Source organism: Macrotis lagotis, chromosome X, assembly GCF_037893015.1.
Source record: "Macrotis lagotis isolate mMagLag1 chromosome X, bilby.v1.9.chrom.fasta, whole genome shotgun sequence".
Taxonomy (NCBI): domain Eukaryota; kingdom Metazoa; phylum Chordata; class Mammalia; order Peramelemorphia; family Peramelidae; genus Macrotis; species Macrotis lagotis.
In genome coordinates, this window is record NC_133666.1 from 642646284 (window position 1) to 642670253 (window position 23970).

Genomic DNA, 23970 nt, shown 5'->3' on the forward strand with positions numbered 1-23970 from the left:
TATACATTGATCTCAGTTGAATGTGATGCCTCTCTGGATTTCTTAAGAGCTGTCATGAGGAGGAGAATCCAAGAACTGAAGATTTGGAAGTCCATACCATATCCGAACAAGTGTCCCCATGACAACGTCCCCAACATGCTCTTGAGAACCTCTTATTAAGAGGAGCCCGCTCCCTCCTGCCACAAGTCCTTCCCCATTCTAGTCCATCTAGGGCCCAGCATCTGATCACCCTCCATCTACTGGTGAAGGCAATCAATAAGCCCCATTCAGCTATGCCCCTAAAGTGCAGGTCTGACCATGTCACCTCCTGATTAATAAATTCCAGTGGCTCCCTAGCAACGTCAGGATCAAAAGTAAAATCCTTAATTTGGCATTAAAAGACTTTGACAGCTTGTCCCACCTCCCCTTCCCCTATCTTCTCCCATCTTATCCTCTCCCACATACTCCACAATCCAGTGATTCTGGTCTCTTGGCTCGTCCTTGAACAAGACCCTACATTTCCTCACTCCATGCATTTTCAAAGGCTAACCTCATGCATGTACTCCTCTTCCTTTCGTTTCTGCTTCCTTTCAGTCTCATTTAAAATCCCATCTTCTGGAGGAAGACTTTCCAATGTCTCTTAGTTTTATTATAGATTCTATTATAATCAGTTGTTTCCAATTTTATCTGCCTATAACTGGTTTGTATATAGTTAATTGCGTGTCGTCTTCCTTCGATTCTATATTTCTCTCAAGGGCAGGGACTGCCTTTTACCTTTTTTTTTTTTTTTTTTTTTTTGGTATGCCCAGAGCTTAGCGCAGTGCCTGGACATAACAGGCATTTAATAAAAGCTTAATGGCTTAATGACAGACTGACATCCCATTTCCTTTTTGGATGACATTAAGAAGTTTTTTCTTACATTGGATCTAAGTTTGAAATTTCTACCCATTCATTCTCTCCTGAGGCCTGGAAGAACAAGTCTAATCTGTCTTAGCCCTTCAAAGATCTGAAGTTAGCTATCATGTTGCAGGATCATAGGGTGTCAGCATTACCTGAGGCCTCAGATGCCAGATCATACACCCACTTGACTACAATGTCAGCTCTGGAGACAGAGGATCTTACTATTTAAATCTTGGCTCTGCATGGGTGACTTTGGGGGATTTAGTTAACCTCTCTGGGTCTCAGTTTCTTCCTCTATAAAATAAGGGATTTTTTTTTAGCTACTAAGTTCTCTTCCAGCTCTAAAACTAGGATTCTCCCATGTATATACCAGATGAGTGATTACTTGACCTTTGCCCCAAGATGTGGATGGAGCCATCATCTCCCAAGGCAGCCCATGCCTTGGTACTTTGGGGGACCTACAACTTTTAAGTAATTTTTCCTTATATCAAACCTAAATGTCTTTCTGTAACTTGTGCCTATAGGACTTGGTCCTGCTCTCTGGGACCAGTAGGAAGAGAGGCAAGGACTGGGGATATGATGCCATTGGTGAAGGGAACTGCCAAAGAGAAGGTACTCCTTCTACCAATATAGATTGACATCTTTACTGAAACTTATAATCTTAAAGAATTGCTTAGAGCTTTGAGAAGTTTAGTAATTTGCCCAGGTCCTACAACCCAGTGTGTATCACAGGCAGGACTTGACCCCAATTCTTCCTTACTCCAGGGTCACCATGACAGAGTGCTCCTTTGGAAATGAAATGACTTGTTCTACAATATCATACAGGTATCAATAACCAAGCAAATCAGGTCTATTTCCTCTTCAATATAATAGCCCTTCAAATACTTATAATAATAAAATAATAATAATAAATCTTTGGAGTTTACAAAACACTTTGCATAAATTACCTTACTTGACTCTTACAACAATCTTGTGAATAGGTGTTCCATTTAATAGATATGGAAACTGAGGCTGATAAGTGTAACCATGCTGATGGTCACACTCCTAGCAGGATTCTGAAGTGGGATTACTTGACAAAAACGATCATGTTCCACCCAGGTCTTATGTAGACTAAATATCTTCAATTGTTTCAAATATGATTTCAGAGCCCTTCTCCATCCTAAAATGAGGTACCAGAAATGTGACCAATATTCCAGACTCAGGGCAGAGTCTTGCGGGGATGGCATCTCTTTATATTGGTTGGTTGTGATTCCTCTTCTAAGGGGATTAGTCTTGTTCTGCTTGGCCCCAAGAGGGTCAGCAAGGAGTAGTGGTAAATTTGAATGGGTGAGTGAATGAATGAAAATTCACTTATAAAAGATGTTACAAAGTTAGAATTGAAATAAATTGTCAATGGATTGGATTTGGGGAGGAAGGTGTGAGTGAGATGCTGAAGATGACATCTAGATTGTGAGCCTAGGGGACTGGGAAGATGGTGGTACCTTCAACAGTAAGGAAAAAGGCAGATTCGGAGGTGGGAAAAGAGGGATTAATGTATTTGGTTTTGGACATGTTGAGTTTAAGATGTCTATGGGGCATCCAATTTGAAATGTCTAATAGGCAGTTGAAGATTCAAGACTGGAGATCAGCAGCGAATTTAGGGTTGGATAAGTAGATTAAGAATCATCAGCATAGAGCTGAGAATGTAATACATGGCAACTGAGATTGCTAAGTGAAATGAAGGGAGAAAAGAGTTCAGATCTGAGTCTTTGGGGACACCCAGAGAAAAGATATATAACAAAAGTACCTGAGGCATGGTCAGAAAGGTCAGGGAGGCAAAGAGATTTACCTAAAATCACATGGCTAATGGGTGGCACTGGAGCTGGAGTCCAAATCCTCTGATTCCTAGTTCATCAAAATATCCCAGAAGGCAGAACTAAGAATAACAGTTAGGAGCTGTTGAGGCAAAATTGGACTTGATGTCAAGGGGAAACACCCCCAAACACTTTATAATCTATCCAAAAGTAGATGCAGCTGCCTTTGAAGATAATGGGCTTCCTTTCATTGAAGGTCTTCAGGTAGAGACTACATGACCACTTGTCAAGTAAGTTGTAGTAGAGATTTTTTTGACTGTGGGTTGTATTGTATGACCACTGTTCTAAAATTCTGGGATTCTTTCTTAACCAGGTGCTGCCCAGAGGCTAGGCAAGTTTTCACTAGATGATCTGTCCAGACAGTGCAGCTTTAGGCACCTCAGAGCAGAACCATGATGTCAAGGATATACAACTGGAAAAAGTACCTTAGAGGTCATCAAGCCAACTCTCCCAAGAGACAGATGAGGAAAATGAAGCTCAGAGAGGTGAAGACACTTGTCCAAAGTCACACAGGTAGCAGAAAAATAAAAGGAAAACAACTTTGACAAATCATTTAACATTTTTCTACAAAGACTTCCAGAAAGATCAATGAAGAGTTATGTCCTAGCATGGATGGAGAACAGGAAGAGGAGAGGGAAGGTGAAATTGGCTGTCACCCATCTCCAACAGAGGGTAAAGACAGTGGTATCTAATTATAGCTTTTAGTATGGGTCCTCTGGAGGAAGAGTCAAATCTTTGAAGGAATCAGATTATACTAAACTCTCGTTCTACAGAGACTATATGGGGAACTGTGCTGGGAAAAATAAAAACAATACTATTTACTATAGTGCTTTAAGAGTTACAAAGCACTGTTGCATTTTTTGCACAATACAGAATATATGACTTCAGCCATAATTAGGATAATGTTATCTGACCTTGCTTATAGCACTTTAGAGTTTGCAAAGTACTTTGTATATGATCTTCATAAAAGCCCTATCAGGGTGGCATTTTAGAATCTTCATTTTACAGATAAGGAAACAGATGTGGAAGGACTTGAGGACCTTCCACCTGGTCACATAATAAGTAAGTGTTGGGGAGGAGATTTGAGCCCAGGTGATTCTGACTTCACTTCTAGGACTTTATTTACTCCACTTTTCCACTTCCCAGTGAATTTTTAGTAAAATAACTATTGCAATGAATATCATTTGGATTTTATAAATGAGGGAACAAATGCTCTATGAAGTGATTCAGTAAGTCTGAGAACAAACTAGGTGATTCAGTGGATAGAATGTTGGGTCTGTATTTGGAAGTCCTGAGTTTAAATCTGACCTTAGACGTTATTAACTGTGTCCTCTTGGGCAAGTCACTTAATTTCTGTTTGCCTTAATCCACTGAAAATGAAAAAAGTGTAACACTCAATATCTTTTTCTTTTTAGTTTTTTACAAGGCAATGGGGTTAAGTGACTTGCCCAAGGTCACACAGATCAGCAATGATTAAGTGCCTGAGACTACATTTGAACTCAGATCCTCTTGACTCCAGGGCCGGTCCTCTGCGCCACCTAGCTGCCCCAACACTCAGCATCTTTACCAAGAAAATCCCACGAATAGTATCCTATGGTTCCTAGGATCATGAAGAGTTGAACATTATTGAACAATAACTTAACATGTGATTTGTGAACTTGAAAAATTCTATGTTTTGATAATTGTATTTCAATATAATGGATTGGAGATGTGGGGTAAATGAGAGTGAAGATGAGCCTAGGAGAATTCCTAGTGTGTTGTGTGGTATAAAATCCACTTAAAAAAAATATAGAGACTCCTCTGAGCAAAAAGAAAGTTTATTTTAGCTTTTCTCAAGAAAAGGGCACACTCCAAGTCTCACAAAGATAGTGAAGATCAAGGAGCTGCTCCGGGTGACAATCAAGCAAGATTATATGGCCTAGAGAGAGATTCCCCCCCCCCCCCCCAGCCCCCTCTCTTCCAACCTGATTGGTTAAGGTTTTCAGAGTTACAATCTTTTCGTGAAAAATCTACCCAGTAACAAAGAGAAGAATAAAAGGTTTTCATAAAATATCTCACCATCTGGATGGTGAGGATATCAGAAGAAGATTTCTAATGACCTTTTTTTTAAAAAAAAATTGCATTTATTTTATTCTTGTACAAATGATTTTTTTATGCATTACTAAAATATTCTTGTTTAAGAGAAAACATAATACCCCCTCCCCCCAAAAAATATAGACCCTCATGAGCAATAAAGTAAAGGAAAGAGGAAAAAAATTAAAATTAAAATTAAAAAAATAGTAATAATAGGGGCAGCTAGGTGGCACAGTGGACAGTGCACCGGCTCTAGAGTCAGGAGCACCCGGGTCCAAATTCGGCCTCAGACACCCAACACCTAGCTGTGCGGCCCTGGGCAAGCCACCCAACCCCATCTGCCCCACAACCCCCAATAGTAATAATAATAATAATAATAATAATAATAATAATAATAATAATAATAATAAATGTGCTTCAGTTCTAATATCTTTTGTTGTCTATCTAATGAATTAATGTCTGAGTATGCAAGGCCTTCTTAGTACTTATCATCACACAAGAGAAGGCAGTCTACTGTTCTCCCAGTCTACAATCAAATGGATGACTAAGAATGCAATGTCTCTTCTCTGGAAATAGTCCACTGTTTCCCTCCCTAACAGAATCAGGAGGGTGTCTGACTGGGAATGCAAGGCCTTTCTCCCTTTTTCTTCTAAGAATAGTCTAAGAGTAATAGTCTGATTTTTAACTCTGAGAGGACTTCACTAGAAATATTAACTCTCTCTTTTTTTTTTTTTAGGTTTTTGCAAGGCAAATGGGGTTGGGTGGCTTGCCCAAGGCCGCACAGCTACGTAATTAAGTGTCTGAGACCAAATTTGAACCCGGGTGCTCCTGACTCCAGGGCCGGTGCTTTATCCACTGTGCCACCTAGCCGCCCCAGAATATTAACTCTTAAGAGGGAATATTCCACTCACTAGGTTGAGAACTTGAGTGACTAGAATAATGGTAATTTTCTTGACACAAAAAGGAATATCAGGGTGATGGGTGGATTTAGAAGGAAGGATAATTGGTTCTGTTTTGGACATGCTGAATTTGAAATACATTTAGGATATCCAGTTAAAGAGGTTTAGAAGGCAGGTGAAAGATGCTGGAGAAGTTTAGGGGAGAGCTGAAACTTGTGTTGAAATGATAATTGAACCTGTGGGAAATGATAAGATGTTAGAGAGAATGAGAGAGAGAGAGAGAGAGAGAGAGAGAGAGAGAGAGAGAATATGTACAGAATAAGTAATGAGGTTCTGGTTAGAGATCTGTAATATGTACACAAAAGGGGGCATAAGGGAATAAAAAGGATTACCTAGAACCAGGTGAGAACAATGTCATGAAAATCCAGGGTAAAAAGATTATACATAAGGAGGGAGTGGTCAGTGTCAGATGCTGCAGGGAGGTCAATTATGATCACATCTAGACTCTGGGACCATTGGTTTCCCCCCACCCCAAGACCCTCTCTATTTCTAGACAGAGATTATATTACTTGTTCAGGGGATTATGCTAATCTGATTTCTAGATCTACAAGGACTTTATCAGCATAGTTTACAAAATTTCATAGGGATAGACACCAGATTTAAGGTTTATATCCTCTCTGACTAACTATACAAGGAGGGAACTTATCTCTGCCTTATAACTTAACTCGCCCTACATCTAATGTGGAATCACTACCAAGAGATCCAGGAGTGGAATATGTTTTCTCTATCTTTATTTCTTTCTCCTATAATTCTTTATTTCCTTCAAAATGTAGCTCAAGTATGATCTCCTACATGAAGACTCTTCTGATTTCCTTTCAGCTGGTAGAACCTTCTCTACAAATTTATCTTATATTTATTTGTATATTAATTTCTGTGTATAAGTTGTCTCAATTTTTATATATCTGGAAACTTAACAAAATGGAAAAATTGAGCACCAATGAATTGAATATTCATTTATAGGCTTCTAGGAGTCAGGGATTTTTTCATTTTTGTCTTAGTGCTTAGCACAGTGTCAGGCACATAGTAGGAAATTAGGCAGTATTCTATTCAGCTCTGATCTTTCCATCAGGAATGCTTAAAAATCTCTATTTCATTAAATATCCATTTTTTCCCCCTCTGAAGGACCATACTAGTTTTCTGGGTTAAATAATTCTTAGGCTGCAATCCTACCTCCTCAAAGGACCACTCTTGGGAGAGTTTAGTGTAGTGGAAAATCTGGGTATTCTAGTGTTTTAATACTTACTAGCTGTGTGTCCCTGGACAAGTCACTGCTCCCTTTCTGAGCCTCAGTGACTTCATCTGTAAAATGGTGATGATATTACACTGCCTACCTCATAGCATTATGTTCTTGCAACTTCCTAATAGGTTTTTGCAAACTTCCTTTCTGGTAAATTAGGTCATAAAAAATGCTGATTTGCCCAGGGACTTTCAGAAGATGTTCAGATATATTCTACTCCTTCCCCCCCAACCCCCCCCCCCAACCCCAACCCTCCCTGGGCAGGTTCGGATTGTTAGAAGCAGAGCTGAAGGACATCTTATCCTTGGATGATGAAGTTCTGATGGAAGTCTATCAGGAGTGGACTCCTCCCAGCAAAGATGTCCTTCGTTTTCCTCCTCTCCTGTGGGTGAGACTCCGGAGGGACCTAGGGGATTGCTTGGTGAAGAGACCTGCAGATGGCTTCATGCTCCTTGGACTTGCTCACAGGTAGACAAAATGCCACCCAAAAGGTTGGATTGACCAGAATTTCAAATGCTTTACTTTAAAAAAAAAAAGGAAGGGCCATTGATTTTAGAAATGGCTGACCCTTTCTTCTGAATATGCCTTTTTTTCCTCCCACTTCCCTAAAAGCATCCCACAACCTCAAAAGCATTTTAGACTTCTCTTTTTCTCCCTCATTCTTAACATGTCCAATCTAGCTTCCAATTTCTTGCAATTTTACATTAATCTAATTCAATTAAAAACATTTATTAATCATCTAGATATGAGCTAGGTGCTGGCATACAAAACCAAAATAATCTATGCTCTGACATTCTACTGGGGGGGAAACAACACATACAGAAAAGTAAATATAAAACATATGCCAAATAATGTGATACCAGAGGGAAAGAGTGTAGACAACAAATAGATCAAGTAAGGTGTCGTATATGAGGTGGCACTTGAGTTGAGTCTTGAAAGAAGTTTCCATATTAGTTCTTGAATTCAACGCTTCCCTAGATGCTTATTTTGCAACTAGGTGGCACAGTGGATAGCACACTGGGAATCCGGTGGATTTGAGTTGCAATTTGACCTCAGACACTGACAGACTCTGGGAATCTCGATTAATCTGTTTTTCTCAACTATAAAATGGGGACAATAATGCCTGGAGTGTCTGCTTTGCAGGTGTGGAAGGGTCTTTGCTTCCCTCTTGTTTAATCTTGATTATAGGATTGTATCTTTGCTCTTGAACCCTATACATTGAAAGAAGAAAAACACTTGGATCAAAGACACTTCCAAAAGCAAGATGGAACTCTGTCCCTTTACATTTCTATCTAGAGATATTTAGGGTTACTTAATAAATTTGTTTCTGACAGACTTCCAGCCTAGGATGCCCATACAATTGAATATTTCTTCCATTTTCTCCTTATATTGTTTTGAGAATATAATTTTGATTTGTACATAAACACCCTGTAAATCTTAAAGTCCTATATAAAGGTCAGCTATTAATATTGTCTCACCCCGGTCCCTCTTTTTCTAAGACTACTGACTGAGGTGGTCAAGGAACGCTATTTATCGGGACAAGAGAAAACTAAGAGGCATCATCTCTTAACTGAATTCTTCACTGGAGCCTGGAGTCAGGGTATAAAGAAACCAATGATTCTGCCCCTCTTGGGAAAACCAATGAACTTTGACAGGAAGGTGAGATTTCCCAGTAATGTTCCTTTGAATGAGATTCACAGGGCAGAGTTTTCCTTTCTGATCCTTTCCTCTCCTCTTTCCAGGTGGCACCTCAACCCCTCTGGTTTTCAGATACTGTTGCAAATCTTCGGAAGTTAAGTGAATTGCCCAGTCATCTGGCTAATTCAGGATGCACTGAAGAGTTGAAGAAGGATGTGCTTGGTAAAGATATTAGCTTCCCTCTTCCATTGATCATTATAGATGGAGAAATGGGAATCAGATAATAAGAACTGGAATAGACCTTCAAATATAGAACACAAAATGTCAGGCCTGGGAAGGCCCTAAGAATAGAGAATGTCAGAGTTTGGAGGATCTTAGAATAGGGATGTCAGAGCAGGGAGGACCTGAAACCCATTCCTTCTCCTTTCCTCTCCCCTATTTTCCAGACGAAGAGACTAAGGCTCAGAGAGGAAGTTAGCTGATCTAGAATCAATATCTGGGTGTCTAATTACTTTTACCTCTTTCAGTGCCCAGGAAACTCTAAGGTTTAGCACAGATCTTATAAGTTATAAAAATTCATGAAGGTCCCTGAAGACTTGGTCTTTTAGCATTTGAAGTGAGGGTATATCATAAACTCCTTGGGTCTTAAAAAAAAAGAAGGTATGACTCTGAAATACAGAAATGTTGCCCTTACTTGGGCCTTATCAGTGGTGGTCACCACAGTGTTTTTTAAAAATTTTATTTATTTAAGGCAATGGGAGTAAGTGACTTGCCCAAGGTCACATAGCTAGGCAATTATTAAGTGTCTGAGTCTGGATTTGAATTCAGGTCCTCCTGACTCCAGGGACAGCGCTCTATCCACTGTGCCACCTAGCTGCCCCCACCACAGTGTTTTTGATCTGTGCAAGCCTCTTCAAGGGCCTATAGGTAGATCAACATATTCTCTACTCATCTCTGTACCTAGAGTCGGTTGGGTCACATTGACTAATACAATCAGTTAATAAAGGCTAATAATATCCCATCACTGAGGTTGTAGACCACCTCAGTTCACATTGTCTTATGAGTTTTGCTTATGGAGGCAACAATATTTTTCTCAGTAACATCCTTCCTTGCCTATACTATAGTAAACATAAACAACCAGATCCAGTCACCAGCATCTAGCTCCAGGTGCTTCCCAGTTCCCTTGTAGGGAGGGAGGGTTGTGACATCTGTGCTCGTGTTTGCCACTTTGGCAAATGTAGGTTTTGCTGGGGGCAGGAAGAGGCAAGGGTTCCAGAAGGGATGAAGAAGGGATATCTGTGCCTCTTGGCCCCTACATAAATGGAAATTGTCACTTTTCTTTGCAGGGAACATGGATTGGATTTCTTGTAGAGTTCTTTCCAGTGGAATCACAAGCATGTTGGAGGACTTTGCCTTATGTGCTGAACACATTGACTGTCCTGAACTCGGTCTCATCCGTGATGCCATCCAGCTCTCAAGACCCACCATGGAACGAGCACTGTGCATGGGTAAGTGACATTAGACCCCAAGGTGTAGAAATCTGCTCCCTAGGTGACCCCCTCTAGGCTGAGTTTATTACTTAAGAATTTAATCCTGGCTCTGCTCCTGGGACCTGGAGCAAGTCTCTTGGGCAAGTCCCTTTTCTCCTTTATAAAATGAACACATTGAGCTAAATAATCTTTTCTAGACTTTTTGGGTTATAGTTCTATACAACACATTTATTTAGGATATAAGCATTCACCGGGAAAAGGGCTATTTCCAAATTTCAATAGAGTCTTCATCAATTCAAATTCCTCTCCAGATAATGGAGGTTTTGGCAACTACTAAGATATACAGGTGCTGCAACCCTGAGGAGAGTAAAATTCACAGTCTTTTTCCAGGACCATAAACTCTGAGGAAATGCAGCAAGGGGATTCTATAGCCCTGGCTATATAAGAGCACAATTTAGTGACTAGAGAGCAGTGATGTGCAAGTATGTTCATTCTTGTAACTATATCCTTTGCAAAGAAGAAAGTCAGAGCTGGGAGGGAACCTTTAGTCTGAAAGATCCTTATTTTATAACTGGGGAAACAAAGACCCATAGAGATGAAATGGATGGCCAATCTGAGTATAACTTGGTGGCAGACTCCAATACCACCAAAGGGCAGACACTCCAAAGCTATTAAGGGGTTGCAGTTTGAACATCATAGCTCTTCAATTCCATTCCAGGCCCTAGAACATTCATCTCTGTGGCCAGCCCTCTAATACTGAACTTTCCTCATTAAGCAACCTTGTTAAGCTAAACTTTCTCCCAGGCAACAACAGATCCACAGTCCATCCATCAGGGGATTCGAACTTACTAGACCTTGTGTGCCACTGGGCAAGACTTTGCCAAGAGAGGACTTTGGGCAGGGAAGTGGCAGATATGCTTCTGGAAAGTGACATTAGTGTGTTAGGGACCTGAAATTTCTTTTTCCTAGCATTGCAACTCAGTCTCAAATTTAGCATGTTAGCCTTAAAAGCCTTCCTTAAGGGATGTTCAATAACTTGCCCATAGTCACACAGCTGGTGAAGTGCTAAGGGCAAAATATTAATTCAATTTACTTCAAAATTTAATTCTGAGTTCAATTCCAGCCTCTCTGTACATGTGGCCTAAAAAGTTCAGATAGGGAAAAAGAAGTGGAGCTGTGGTTTTATTAGTAAAGGGACTTCCCAAGTGAGGAAATAACCTCTACACTTGGAGGTGGGCATCTTTTCTGAAACACTTAGAGAGTTATCTAGACTTGCTCAGGCAAACCCAACCAATTTATATCAAAAGCAGGGTTTGAATTTAGTTTTTTTTATGGTCTTTAATTTCATACTGCTGATTCATGTAGAACTTGTAGTCCACTAAAATTCTTGTCCTTTTTTTAATAAATTTTTTTAGTTTTTTTTCAAGGCAACGGGGTGTCTGAGGTCGAATTTGAACTCAGGTTCTCCTGACTTCAGGGCTAGTGCTCTATCCACTGTGCCACCTAGTTGCCCCCTTAATAAATATTTTTAAAAATTTTAATAAATTTTTTTCCAGCTACATGCTACAGTAGTTTTTACTATTCATTTTTTGCAAGATTTTGAGTTTTACATTTTCTCCCTCCCTCCCTTCCCTCCCCTCTCCCCTCTCCCCCTGACAGAAAACAATCTGACATAGATTCTACAATTATAATCATGCCAAACATAGATCCATACTGATCATACTGTGAGAGAAGAATCATATTTAAACAGAAGAAAGAAAATGTTAGAGAGAGAAAAAGACATAAGACAACTTTTTAAAACTGAGATAATAAGCTTTGGTCTTCATTTAAACTCTATAGTTCCTTCTTTGGAAATGAAAGTATTTTCCATCACAATTCTTTTAAAGTTGTCTTTGATTATTATCCTGCTGAAACGAACAAGTCCATTAGGGTTGCTCATCACCTTATGTTGTTATTAGAGTGTGTAATGTTCTAGTTCTGCTCATTTCACTCAGCATCAATTCATACAAGTCTTTCTAGGTCTTTCTGAAATCCTGTCCCTCATGATTTCTTATTAGAACATTAGTGTTCCATCACATTCATATATCACAATTTATTCAGTCATTCCTCAATTGTTGAGCCTCCCCTCAATTTCCAATTCTTTGCCACTACAAAAAGAGCTGCTGTGAATATTTTTGTACATGTGGCATAATTCCAAATTGTTCTCCAGAAAGGTTAGTAGCTTATGAAACTTAGGTTTTCAAGGCCAGCTTTCTCTCTAGTTACATTATGATGCCTCTACTTGAGAAACTATATACATTTAACACACTTTTATTTTTGAGTTGTTTCAGTCATATCCAACTCTTCATGACTCCATTTGAGGTTTTCTTGGCAAAACAAGAAACCACTGGTATGGTTTTCCATTTCCTTTTCCAGATCATTTAACAGGTGAGGAAATCAAGGTAAACAGGGTTAAGTGACTTGCCCTGGATCATACAGCTAATAAGTGTTTGATACCAGATTTGAACTCAAGAAGATGAGTCTTCCTGACTCTAGGCCCAGCATTCTATCCATTGAACCATCTCCTTTCATTTTGAAAGCTGTTTTCTCCCTGCTTATGAGGAATTAGTGTTTTTTTTGCAAGGCAATGGTGTCAAGTTACTTGCCTAAGGTCACATAGCTAAGTAAGTATTAAGTGTCTTTGGTTGGATTTGAACTCCAGGGCTGGTACTCTCTGCATCACCCAGCTGCCCCTGAATTTTTTTTTTTAATTTTTATTTATTTTTCAATTTTATTTAAAGATAGTATTTTTTAAAAATATAATGCCAATATGTATTAAATTCTCCCCTCCCTGCCACCAAGATAACTTTATTTTGCTATAAATCATGTATTTTTACAGTGGGCAGTTTTTTCTTCTCTAATATAGGAATGATAATACTTATCCATGTTCTAGTAAAATGTTTTATAGACCTTAAAGATCTATAAAAATATGAGTTAATAGTATAGTCTTTGGTTGCCTCAGTTTTCTCATTTGTAAAGTGAACCAGAGAAGGAAATGGTGAAACCATTCTAGTATCTTTGCTAAGAACACCTCAAATAGGGTCATGGAGAATCAGAAACAACTGAAATGACAACATGAAAAATAACCAATAATCTATAGGAAAAGTAGAATGCTTTCTTTGGGTGGAAACCTTTCTCAGCATGCTCTTTCGTGGGGCCCAAGTTTGACTGTTTGGCCTAATTCCTAATCAAGTGTGATTCTTTCTTTTAGACAAGAGCATTTTCTACACGGAGATCCTGACCCGACTTTCTTCCTTCTCCTCTCTCTACCCGTCCCTCATTGGACAGCTCTGCCACCAGTGCATGAGGTGGTTTAATGCATATCCACATCCTATTCTCATCCCCCTCTGTGGGTTCCTTCTACCTCCAGGAGGGCCTCTTCGGGAGACACTCACAGGCTATCATAAAGGTAGGTTTTGCCAATGTCCCCCCAAAACCACAAAGTTGTAGAGGGAAAAGAACAAAGGAATAGGAGGACCCGGTTTTGAATCCTGCTCTGACACCCTGTAATTATTTTTGGGCAGGTCAGTTTTCTTTTCTGGACTTCTGTTCTTCATTTGTAAAATAGAGGAGCTCAGAAAGCTGGGGGAATATGTTATGTTAAGGTCACACAATTAGGTAACAGCACAGATAGTTCCAGGATCCCTTGTCCAAGCCTCTTGGCTCTACACTTCTGTCCTCAGTCCCAAAATCCCTAAGTATTCAGTTTTCTCACCTTTCTTCCACTCAGAGAATCTCCAAAACCCTTTTAAAATTCATTATTGTTAAAGATGGTAGGGAGAGTAGGTCCCCCAAATCTGGCATTGCCCACTAGCTGCTAGCAAGGGGAAGTGGGGATGGGAGGAGTCCTGAATTAATTTAGCTGAGATTATATAGGTCCTGGCCAGCTCTGGCTTCCAATGTTTAATGTTTTAAGAATTTTTCTAGCTTTGACTTTCTGTGTTCCAAGGTTCCTTCCTGCTTTGACATTTTGTTTCAAGGTACTTTCTAGTTCTGATGGCCTATATGCTAGGCATATAGCTTTCTAGCTCAAATATTCTGTGTTCTGAGATAATTAATTTCCAATTCTATTGATGCAGAAAATTATGAATATAAAAATTTATATTCAGAAACAAATTCTGTAATCTTTAATGCTGTCAAATCTTGTTTAAAGTGTGGAAGCTCTTTGCTCTTGAGATATAAATTGACCTTTATTGTTTCATTATTAAATGTAAAATTTGTATCCTGTCTCCTCATTCCCAACCCCAGCTTCTGACCTTCTACCTGGTTTTGATCATGTCAAGAGGGAAGGCTTTCCCCTTTTGCCCTCAGTGCCCAGATAATGGGCAAGGCTATAAAATCCTGAGCTGGACCTCTGTTCAGGGCTGGTCTGCCCTCTGGCCCAATAAGCTCTGCTTTGGCTGCTCTTTATCTCTGTCTCTGTCTCTCTCTGTCTCTCTGTCTCTCTCTTTGGCTCTGTCTCTCAAACAACCTTGCAGCCTAGCCTTCTGTTACTCACCCTGTCCCAAAGTGCTTGTTGTTTATCTGGGAGGAGAAAAGTTTAAACTTGTTTACTTTGAAATATTTTACAATAAATTCTGAGCAATTTTAAAAGCCCAGGGAGCTTGCAAATTTTTTTGTTTTTTCAGTAACCCTCCATTTCTATCTTTAATTGGTGACCCCAAATCCCATCAGTATCACTATCATTCTATTTTCTGATCCTTTTTCAGCTCTAACATTCACAAATATGAATGAGAATCACCTTTCCATTATTTGCATCAATTGATTAATTAGTTAATCAGCAAACTTTTGTTAAATATCTTCTACTGCCAGGTACTATGCTGATGCTGGAGATACAAAGACAAAAACATACAGTTCTTAATCTTCAGTATATGTTCTGTCAGGGAGATGTACATTTACAAGTTTATAAAAAATTAATACAAGATAAGGTAGTTGTGTTGATAGAATACAGGACCTGGACTCTGGAGAATCTATGTTTAAACATATCTCAGACAATTACTAGCTATGTGACCTTGGGTAAGTCACTGCTTTCCTCAGTTTCCTCATCAATAAAGTGAACAAGAGAAGGAAATGGCAGGTATCTTTGCCAAGAAAACCCCAAATGGGTCAGAAAAGATCTTCTGTAGAAGGCTACTCTTAAGCTAAACTTTGAAAGAAACTAGGAATTCTGGAGATGATACAGACAGGATGCTCCATATTCCATCAGGTCCCAAAGCTGCTTGGGGCAACCAATTTTCGCTGGTTTTAAAAATGACTTCTTCATTTCCTGGCAGTTGTTTCATTTCATTTTTCTGTCATAGGGAGAATCTACTTTTCTGTGACCCTCTATGGGATTTCTCATCTTCCATGAGTCAGATCCCATGAGTATTCTCAGGGTTTGTCCTGTGCTGCCCCATGCTGACTCAGATGTGCCAGCATCTCTGGAGGCCACTATTTATAAAGGATAAATACCGGTAATGAGCTTGTAGCCAAGGGAAACAAAGAGGTTGGATAGTTAGAGGCACTAATACCTTTATTTTTGAAAGAAAAGAACTACAAATTTGTCTGTCTGTCTGTCTATCTCTCTATCTCTCTATCTAACCTGACAATTGATCATGATAACTTAGAGCAATGATAGTTGAGTCATTACAGTCCTGGTTTCATAGTGGAGGATAATAATATGTGTATCATTTTTATCTATTAGGTAATGAACATTGGTTCTGTACACACTAGGTGCTTAATAGATGTTTGTTGAATTGAATAAACATTACTGGACAATTTGATGGAGGTATAACTAGGGTGGAATGGCTTAGGTTTTGTTCCAGGTAATGCATACATTTCTACTACTTAATAACTATATTACCTTGGGAATTCCCCATTCATCTATCTCAACTTCCTTACTTGTTAAAAAAAATTACTCTGCTTCTCAGAGTTTTTGTAAGACTCAAATAAGATAATGGTAGCAAAGCATTTTTTAAACCCTTAAAATTCTATTCAAATGATAACTTATAATACTCTTAAGACCCCACCCAGCTAACATTCTCTGTTCCAAGTTCCTTTCCTGCTCTGACATTCTAATTTCTAAGGTCCTTCTTAGTTCTGAAATTCTGTGTCCTAAGGGACCTCATATATTTGACATCCTATGTTCTGTGCTCTAGGATCTTTCCAGCTCAAATATTTTATGTCCTAAGATCCCTTTCTGCTCTGGACAGCTAGGTGGTGCAGTGAATAGAGCACTGGAGTTGGGAGGACAGGAGTTTGAATCCAGCCTCAGACTCTTGCCACTCACTAGCTATGTGACTTTGGTTAAGTCACTTAATCTTGATTACCTCATATCCAGGGCCATCTCCAGCCATCCTGATTCATATCTGGTCACTGGACCCAGGTGGCTTAGCATAGCACCCCCTCACTCAAATCCAATTCATGTGCTTGTCATGATATCACTTCCCTGATGTCATGGTCTTCTTTGAGAATGAAGGATCAAACAACATCATTCTATGTTCTATGATCTCTCTTCCTTTTTAAATTTTAATATTTTATTTTTCCCAATTACATGTAAAATAATTTTTAATATTCATATAAAATTTTTTGAGTTCTAAATTCTCTCCCTCCCCACTCTTCCCTCCCTGAGTCAGTAATTTAATATAAGTTATACATATATACAATAATGCAAAATATATTTCCATATTAGTCACATTGTGAAAGTAGGCATAAACAAAAAAATCCATGAAAAAATAAAGTGAAAAATGGTATGCTTTAATTTGCACTCAGACTCCATCAGTTCTTTTTCTAGAGGTGTATAGCATTTTTCATCATAAGTCCTTTGGAATTGTCTTGGATCATTGTAGTGCTGGGAATAGCTATCATTTACATGTTGATCATTGTACAATATTGCTGTTCCTCTGTATAATGTTCAGTCCTGCTCACTTCACTTTGCATCAGTTCATGTAAGTCTTTCCAAGTTCTTCTGAAATCATCTTCCTCATCATCTCTTATATCACAATAGTATTCCATTACAATTATATACTGCAACTTGTTTGGTTATTGCCCAGTTGTTGGGCATCCCCTCAATTTCTAATTCTTTGCCTCCACAAAAAGAGCTGCTCTAATTATTTTTTTACAAACAAGATCTATTTTCACTCTGACATTCTATGTTACATGTTCTAAGAGTTGTCTGTGTTTTAAGGCTCTTTGCGGATCTGACATTCTATGTTCTTGCATTTGTTGCTTGTTGTTACAGTGTTTTTTCACCACTTTGATTTTATGTGCAAAGTTTATGGTGAATCCATAGGTGAACACAGAACAGCCCTCAGCTCTCATCATCATAGAGTTTGAAGTCTAATAGAAAAGATAAGACATGTACACAAAACAAGGCCCACAAGGCAGAATGAAATAAGAACCATATCAGAAATACAGGCAAAACCCATAGAGAAGAGGGATGAGAAGAGAAGACTGTGGGATGAAAGAAATCAGAGAAGGCTTTTTTAAAAGAGGTAGAATTTGAAACTAGTTCCAATAATAAATTTCTTTGAAACACAAATTCACTTTGGTGGTAGAAAGTTTCATAATTAAAGGTAATCAAGGTCCACTGGTAAATAATATTCATATTTTCCTTATGTACATACATAGCTTAAAAAGCTTGAAAATTGCCTCCCACTAATTTGCGTTTTCCCAGCACTTAATCTTCAGCTGTATTCTTTCCTAGCATCAAGTGAGAGTTCACTCCTCTCCATTTCTCTTTGTTTCTCTCTGGCCTCTGTGTTTCCTGCAGGCATCACAGCAATAGAGTGGAGCTCCAACAACAAACTCTTGATAGTTGGATCACAGAATGGGGTCCTGGTTGCATGGAGCATGCAGGAGCAGGAGAGTCAGGTGGTACACATCTTAACTGGTCATACTGGTGAGACTCTGAAAGGACATCTTTCTCATTTATTTTGTCTGATGGCTACAGACAACTTTCTGAGGACCTGGACCTCTGAAGAATCAGTTAATGAGAGGCAGGAGGGAGGGCATGAAAATCATGGCATTGCAGGACTAGTTGAAAGAATTAGGGGTGTTTGGAACTAGAAAAGATAATACCTAGGAGGGAGATGTGATAGTTATTTATTTAAAGGAAAATCACATGCAAAAGGCAAGATTCACTTTGCCTTAGAGGGTAGAACCAGAAATAATGGGGAGAAGTTGTAGAGGAGTAGATTTAGATTTAAGTTAAACTGTTTGGGTTCATAGTGGGTGAAGCCCTGAAGTATGATTGAAACAAAACCCGAATGACCTGTCAGTCAGTCAACAAAGTTCCAGGCAAAAACCACATTTCCTACCCTTAAAGAACTCATATTCTAATGGTTGAGACAATAAGCAAGCAACTGTACAAAGGATAAATTGAACTGAATTTGATAAAGTGGTACTTCCAAAAAGAGGAGTTTTTCAGAATAAATGGAAAATAGTCTCATGCTGGTAGTGAGAGATGGTAGGAAAGGCCTCTTGCAGAAGGGGTGTTATTGAAGCTGCCTTGAAGGAGGCCTAGGAGGCAGAGGTTAGGAGAAAGAGTATTCTGGAAATAGCCTTTGAAAGGCTATGAGTCAAAAGAAGGAATGTCATAGATGAGAAATAGCAAGAAGACTGGAGCATAGACCAAGTAGAGGAGAGCAGAGTGTAAGAAGACTGGGAAAGGAGGAAGAGAGGTTGGTAGATAATAGCTCCCAGAATCTTGACTGGGCGATGGATTTGGATTGAATGAACCTCAAAAGGGAAGTTACTGAGTGATGGTGGTAAAAGGAGAATCTGCAAGTAAAAATAGGATTGTCGTTGAGTCATTTCAGTCATGTCTGACTTTTTGTGACCTCATTTCTTGGTAAAGATACTGCAGTGCTTTGCCATTTCTTTCTCCAGTTTATTTTACAGATGAGGAAACTGAGGCAAATAGGATTAAGTGACATGCCTAGGGTCACACAGCTAATAGGTATCTGAGGCCACATTTGAACCTAGGCCTTCCTGACTCCAGGCACAGTGCTCTATCCACCGAACCACTTGGCAACCTCTGGAACTCCTTCATCATGATCATTGTGGAGGGTAGGGTCGAAGGAGTTGAGTATAAGGGACAGTGCAGTATAGTAGTGAAGTTGAGTATAAGGGATAGGGGATTTGGTTTGTACAAAGCAGGGGGGGGGGTGAGATCAGAATCCCCTGGGATTGAGGAGAGTAGGAGAGGGTGGGAGTATGCTAGTTATGGAATTAACCCAAGCAGAATATCAATGACTGTGGAGAGGTCTGTGGAATGATACAGATAATTAGATCATTTATTGTTCATGTCTAGCTTGAATTAGATGGCAGTCTCTGAGGTCCCATTTAACTCTGAGATTTTGAGATTCTATGGCTATACCACTTAGATTTTTTCAGTTGTCTTTGTTTACATAAGTTCTTTTAGAAAATAGTTTTATAAAAATATAAAAGATAAAAATAAGTATGTTAATGATTAAACTGATCTTTTTAAGAATGACATCACATTTTACAATATCCTATATCAGCATTGAAAGTGTAGAGCTTTGTTCAAAATGAGTTTGCTAAGGAGTGAGGATGACAGGTGAATAGAATGCAGGGGTTGGTATTGGGAAGAGCTTGGGTTTCAAACACTACTTTGACCTTTACTTAGATACGTTTCCCTATTGCAAATCACTTGTCAATTTGTACCCATTTCTTCATCTTTCACAAGAAGTCAGTACTTGTAGTGGGGGTAGCTAGGTGGTGACTAGCTATGTAACCTTGGGCAAGTCACTTAATCCTGCCTGCCCCAGTTTCCTCATCTGTACAATGAGTTAGAGAAGGAAATGGCAAACCCCTCCAGTATTTTTGCCAGGAAAACCTCAAATGGGGTCATGAAGAATCAAACATGACCGAAAAATGAACAATAAAATTAATTGGAGTACCTATCTTACTAGGTAATTGAGAATTTCAAAAGAAGTAATATACAGGGCAAGTCACTTAACCCCGTTTGCCTTGCAAAAACCTAAAAAAAAAAAAGAAGTAATGTACACAAAGGGCTTTGCAAACCTTAAAGTGTTCTATATCATCATCATCATTATCATCATCATCATTACCATTTGTTTCAAAGCCATTGGTATTTCTGGTTTTTGAAATTATAATTTATCTCAAATGTTCTCTACTGTGCTATAGGAGAGGTGAGATGTGTGAAAATGTATGGACAAGGCAAATACGCTATTTCTGCTTCCAAAGACTGCACACTGCGCACTTGGAATTTACTTTCTGGCAAGGAGAAGTATGTTATTTGGAATGGAGTCTCTGCGGGTCCCAGAGAGTCACATTTCTGTTGCCTTCATGTGGATGAAAAGAATAAAGTTGTGTATTCAGCATCTGGTTCAAAGGTATGGAGGACATGAATCATGAAATCTTGGGAACTGATACTACAACTCAGGAGGTAGGGCAGCTGGTCTGTGGGGTGACATCAGTTATAACAGTCCAAATGAGGGGCACCGACTTCTCTTTTGAGGCTGCCTGGATAAAAGCAGAGATGCTGAGTTGGTGTTATATTGACCCAATAGAATGTAATGGTAAAGCTGTTAGACTTTGTGGAGAGGAGGAAGACATGAAAGTCAGGTGAAACTTTTCAGTTGAAGAACATTGCTGCTCCGGGGGTCTGGTATTCCTAAGTGGTTTTCCTCATGAGCTTATTTCTTCTCCCTAAAGTAAGAATCCATTTTACTTTGTATGACTCTTCTGAACCTTCTCAATTCTCCTATACATCATCCTCCTTGCCTTCCCTGGAGAAGACCCCATGCCATACTTTGTTGAGAAAACAGAGGTCATTAGTCCTGAGTTCCCCTTGTCTTTCCTTTCCTATATAGCAAAACTCCTTGACATCATCCTCCATTCTTTTCCTCCTTTCCTCCAGACTTTGTTAAAGATGCAACTCTTTTCCTCACTAAGGTCAGCTCCTTCTCATATCCTTGATTCCAGCCCATCCTAGGACCCCACAAGTCATTTCCTCTCTCTGATCTTCAATTTTCCCTCTCTGCTGCCTAGAAAAATGTTCAAGTCTCCCTACTTTTTTTTTTTTGAGGTTTTTGCATGGCAAATGGGATTAAGTGGCTTGCCCAAGGCCACACAGCTAGATAATTATTAAGTGTCTGAGACCAGATTTGAACCCAGGTACTCCTGACTCCAGGGCCAGTGCTTTATCCACTATGCCACCTAGCCACCCCAAATAAATTTTATTTATTTATTTTTTTAAGGTTTTTTTTTTTTTGTAAGGCAAATGGGGTTAAGTGGCTTGCCCAAGGCCACACAGCTAGGTAATTGTTAAGTGTCTGAGACCAGATTTGAACCCAGGTACTTCTGACTCCAGGGCCAGTGCTTTATTTACTGCACCACCTAGCCACCCAAGTCTCCCTACTCTTTAAAAACTCTTATAGCTCAATACTAAACAAATCTGCCTACCTCTGCTAAATTTATACTTCCCTCATTCACTTTTCAAACTAGTAATCTGACTTTCCAATCTCATTACTTTACTGAAACTACACCCTCTAGTTAATAATGATCTCTAAAATGAAAATTTAATTCCTTTCGTTTTTACATAGCCTAAAATTTCTCCTGCCTTTTCTCATAGACTCATTTTTTTTTTTTAAAGAAAAAGAAGTGGAAAAACCCCAGCAAAATCCATCAGGTTCAACAAAAATTTAGATAGTATATGCAATAATGCTACACACCTATGGTCTGTCTTCCCTAAGCAATAGGGAAAAGTGTCTCTATTTTGCAATCAAGTTTATAAGCTTTATGATTTTGCATCATTGACTCTCAATTGTTTTGAGGTTATCATTTTTTCTGTTTTTATTGTTGCAGCCATTGGGTGTATTGTTTTCTTGTCTCAGCTTTACTTGGGTTCAGTTTATCTCTCCCTGTTTATCTTTATTTATCATATTTGTCATTTCTTATTGCATGATAGCATTCCATTATATCTGCATATCATAATTTGTTTATTAATTCCCTAACCAAGGGGCATTTACTTCCATTGATCTTTTAATTGCCAAACTGATAGCTTTTTCTCAGTACTCATCCATCCCTATCTCTTTGAAGCATTTAATTCTGCTAACTACCCTCTCTTCTCCTGGACATTAGTCTGTGGGTTTTCCTGATGTGGCTCTTTCTTGATTCTCCCCCTTGCTTTTCTGCCTATAGCTTCTTGGTCTGGTTCTTCATCTGGGTCAAGCCTACTGTGACTATGCCCTATAAGGTTTTGTTCTGGGCCCTCCTCCCTTTACCCACACACTCTCTGGTGACCTCATTAGATTCCATGGATTTAATGATCCTTCCTCTGTGCAGTTGGTAACTAACACTGACAGTTAACTTTATATATAGTGCTTACTTTGTTCCAAGCATTTTGCTAATCCCTTTACAAATATTACCTTTTCCAGCGCTCAAAAGACAGCCAGGTGCCTAAACTAATAGAGTGCTGAGTCTAGAGTCATGAAGACTCCTCTTCTTGGGTTCAAATATGACCTCAGACAAGACATTTAACCCTTTTATTTCAAATTCCTCCTCTGTAAAAATGGACTGGAGAAGAAAATGTCAAATCACTCTAGTATCTTTGCTAAGAAAATCCCTAATGGGGTCATGAAGAGTCAGACATGACTGAAATAACTGAATGATAACAACAATTGAGGAAATCCAGGGAAAGAAGTTAAGTAACTTGCTTAGGGCAACAAAGCCCAATTAATCAACTGATTAATTGATTATCCTATTTTGTGTGTGTGGCCTTTGGAAAATCTTGTAGATTGGCCAGTACTATGAAGTAAAGTCTGTGGTTTTAGGCTTAGCGTATATACCAAAGGTCAATATGAAGATAACTGTTAGAAAGGTGATGGTTTTATCCTTGGTAACATTTTGGGATCCACTCTATGGAGTGCTTTGAGTCATCAGAAAGCTCTGAAAATTAGAAGTCAAGAAATCATGACAGATGGATAGACTGATTGGAAGGATTCTAAAAGCCCATCCACTCTAAAAACCCATCTACTTTATCCAAAACAGCAATTTCCTAGAGGAACATCCCTCACCAGTGGTCATCTAGCCTTTTCTTGCAGTCCTCCAATGACAGTGAAAATGCATTATCATCTCCTGACTTTGTTGTTATTCAGTCCTTTCTGTCATGTCTGTTCCCCTTTGTTTTTTTTTTTTTTTTTTTTTTTTTTTTAGGTTTTTGCAATGCAATGGGGTTAAGTGGCTTGCCCAAGACCACACAGCTAGGTAATTATTAAGTGTCTGAGGCCGGATTTGAACTCAGCTACTCCTGACTCCAGGGTCGGTGCTCTATCCACTGCGTAACCTAGCCGCCCCTGGGGTTTTCTTGACAAAGATACTGAAGTGGTTTGCCAACTTCTTCTCTAGCTCATTTTACAGATAAGAAAATGGAAGCAAATAAAATGTTTGAAGCCAGATTTAAACTGACAAATTTGAACTCAGGTCTTTCTGACTCCAAACTTAGCACTCTATTCATTGTCATCTGACTCCACTGTTGGAGAGATCTAATCTATAGGAATTCTTTTTTTTATACTGAGCAGAAATCTGCCTTCCTATAACTACTTTCTGCTTCCTAATCACTAGAAGTTCTGTCTTCAGTTCCCAACTCCAGTATAAGTCTCATCCTTTTGAATGTCAATTTATTTCTTTTCCAATTACATCACCCAGCTGTGTGGCGCTGGGCAAACCACCCAATCCCATCTGCCCTGCAAACTCCCCCCCAAATAATAATAACAATAACAATAATAAATGTGCTTCAGTTTGTGTTCCAACACCACCAGCTGACAGAGCATTTT

At 39.1% G+C, this 23970-nt stretch overlaps 1 protein-coding gene across 1 annotated transcript in view; it reads left to right on the plus strand.

Annotated features, from left to right (window-relative positions):
• LOC141499533 (NACHT domain- and WD repeat-containing protein 1-like) overlaps positions 1-23970 on the plus strand; it is an 80535-nt gene that overhangs the window by 16821 nt on the left and 39744 nt on the right. Inside the window, 7 exon segments of the mRNA XM_074202216.1 lie at positions 7266-7469; positions 8501-8660; positions 8744-8861; positions 9986-10147; positions 13380-13577; positions 17919-18047; positions 20318-20526. Of these exon segments, the coding sequence (XP_074058317.1) occupies positions 7266-7469; positions 8501-8660; positions 8744-8861; positions 9986-10147; positions 13380-13577; positions 17919-18047; positions 20318-20526 (1180 nt within the window).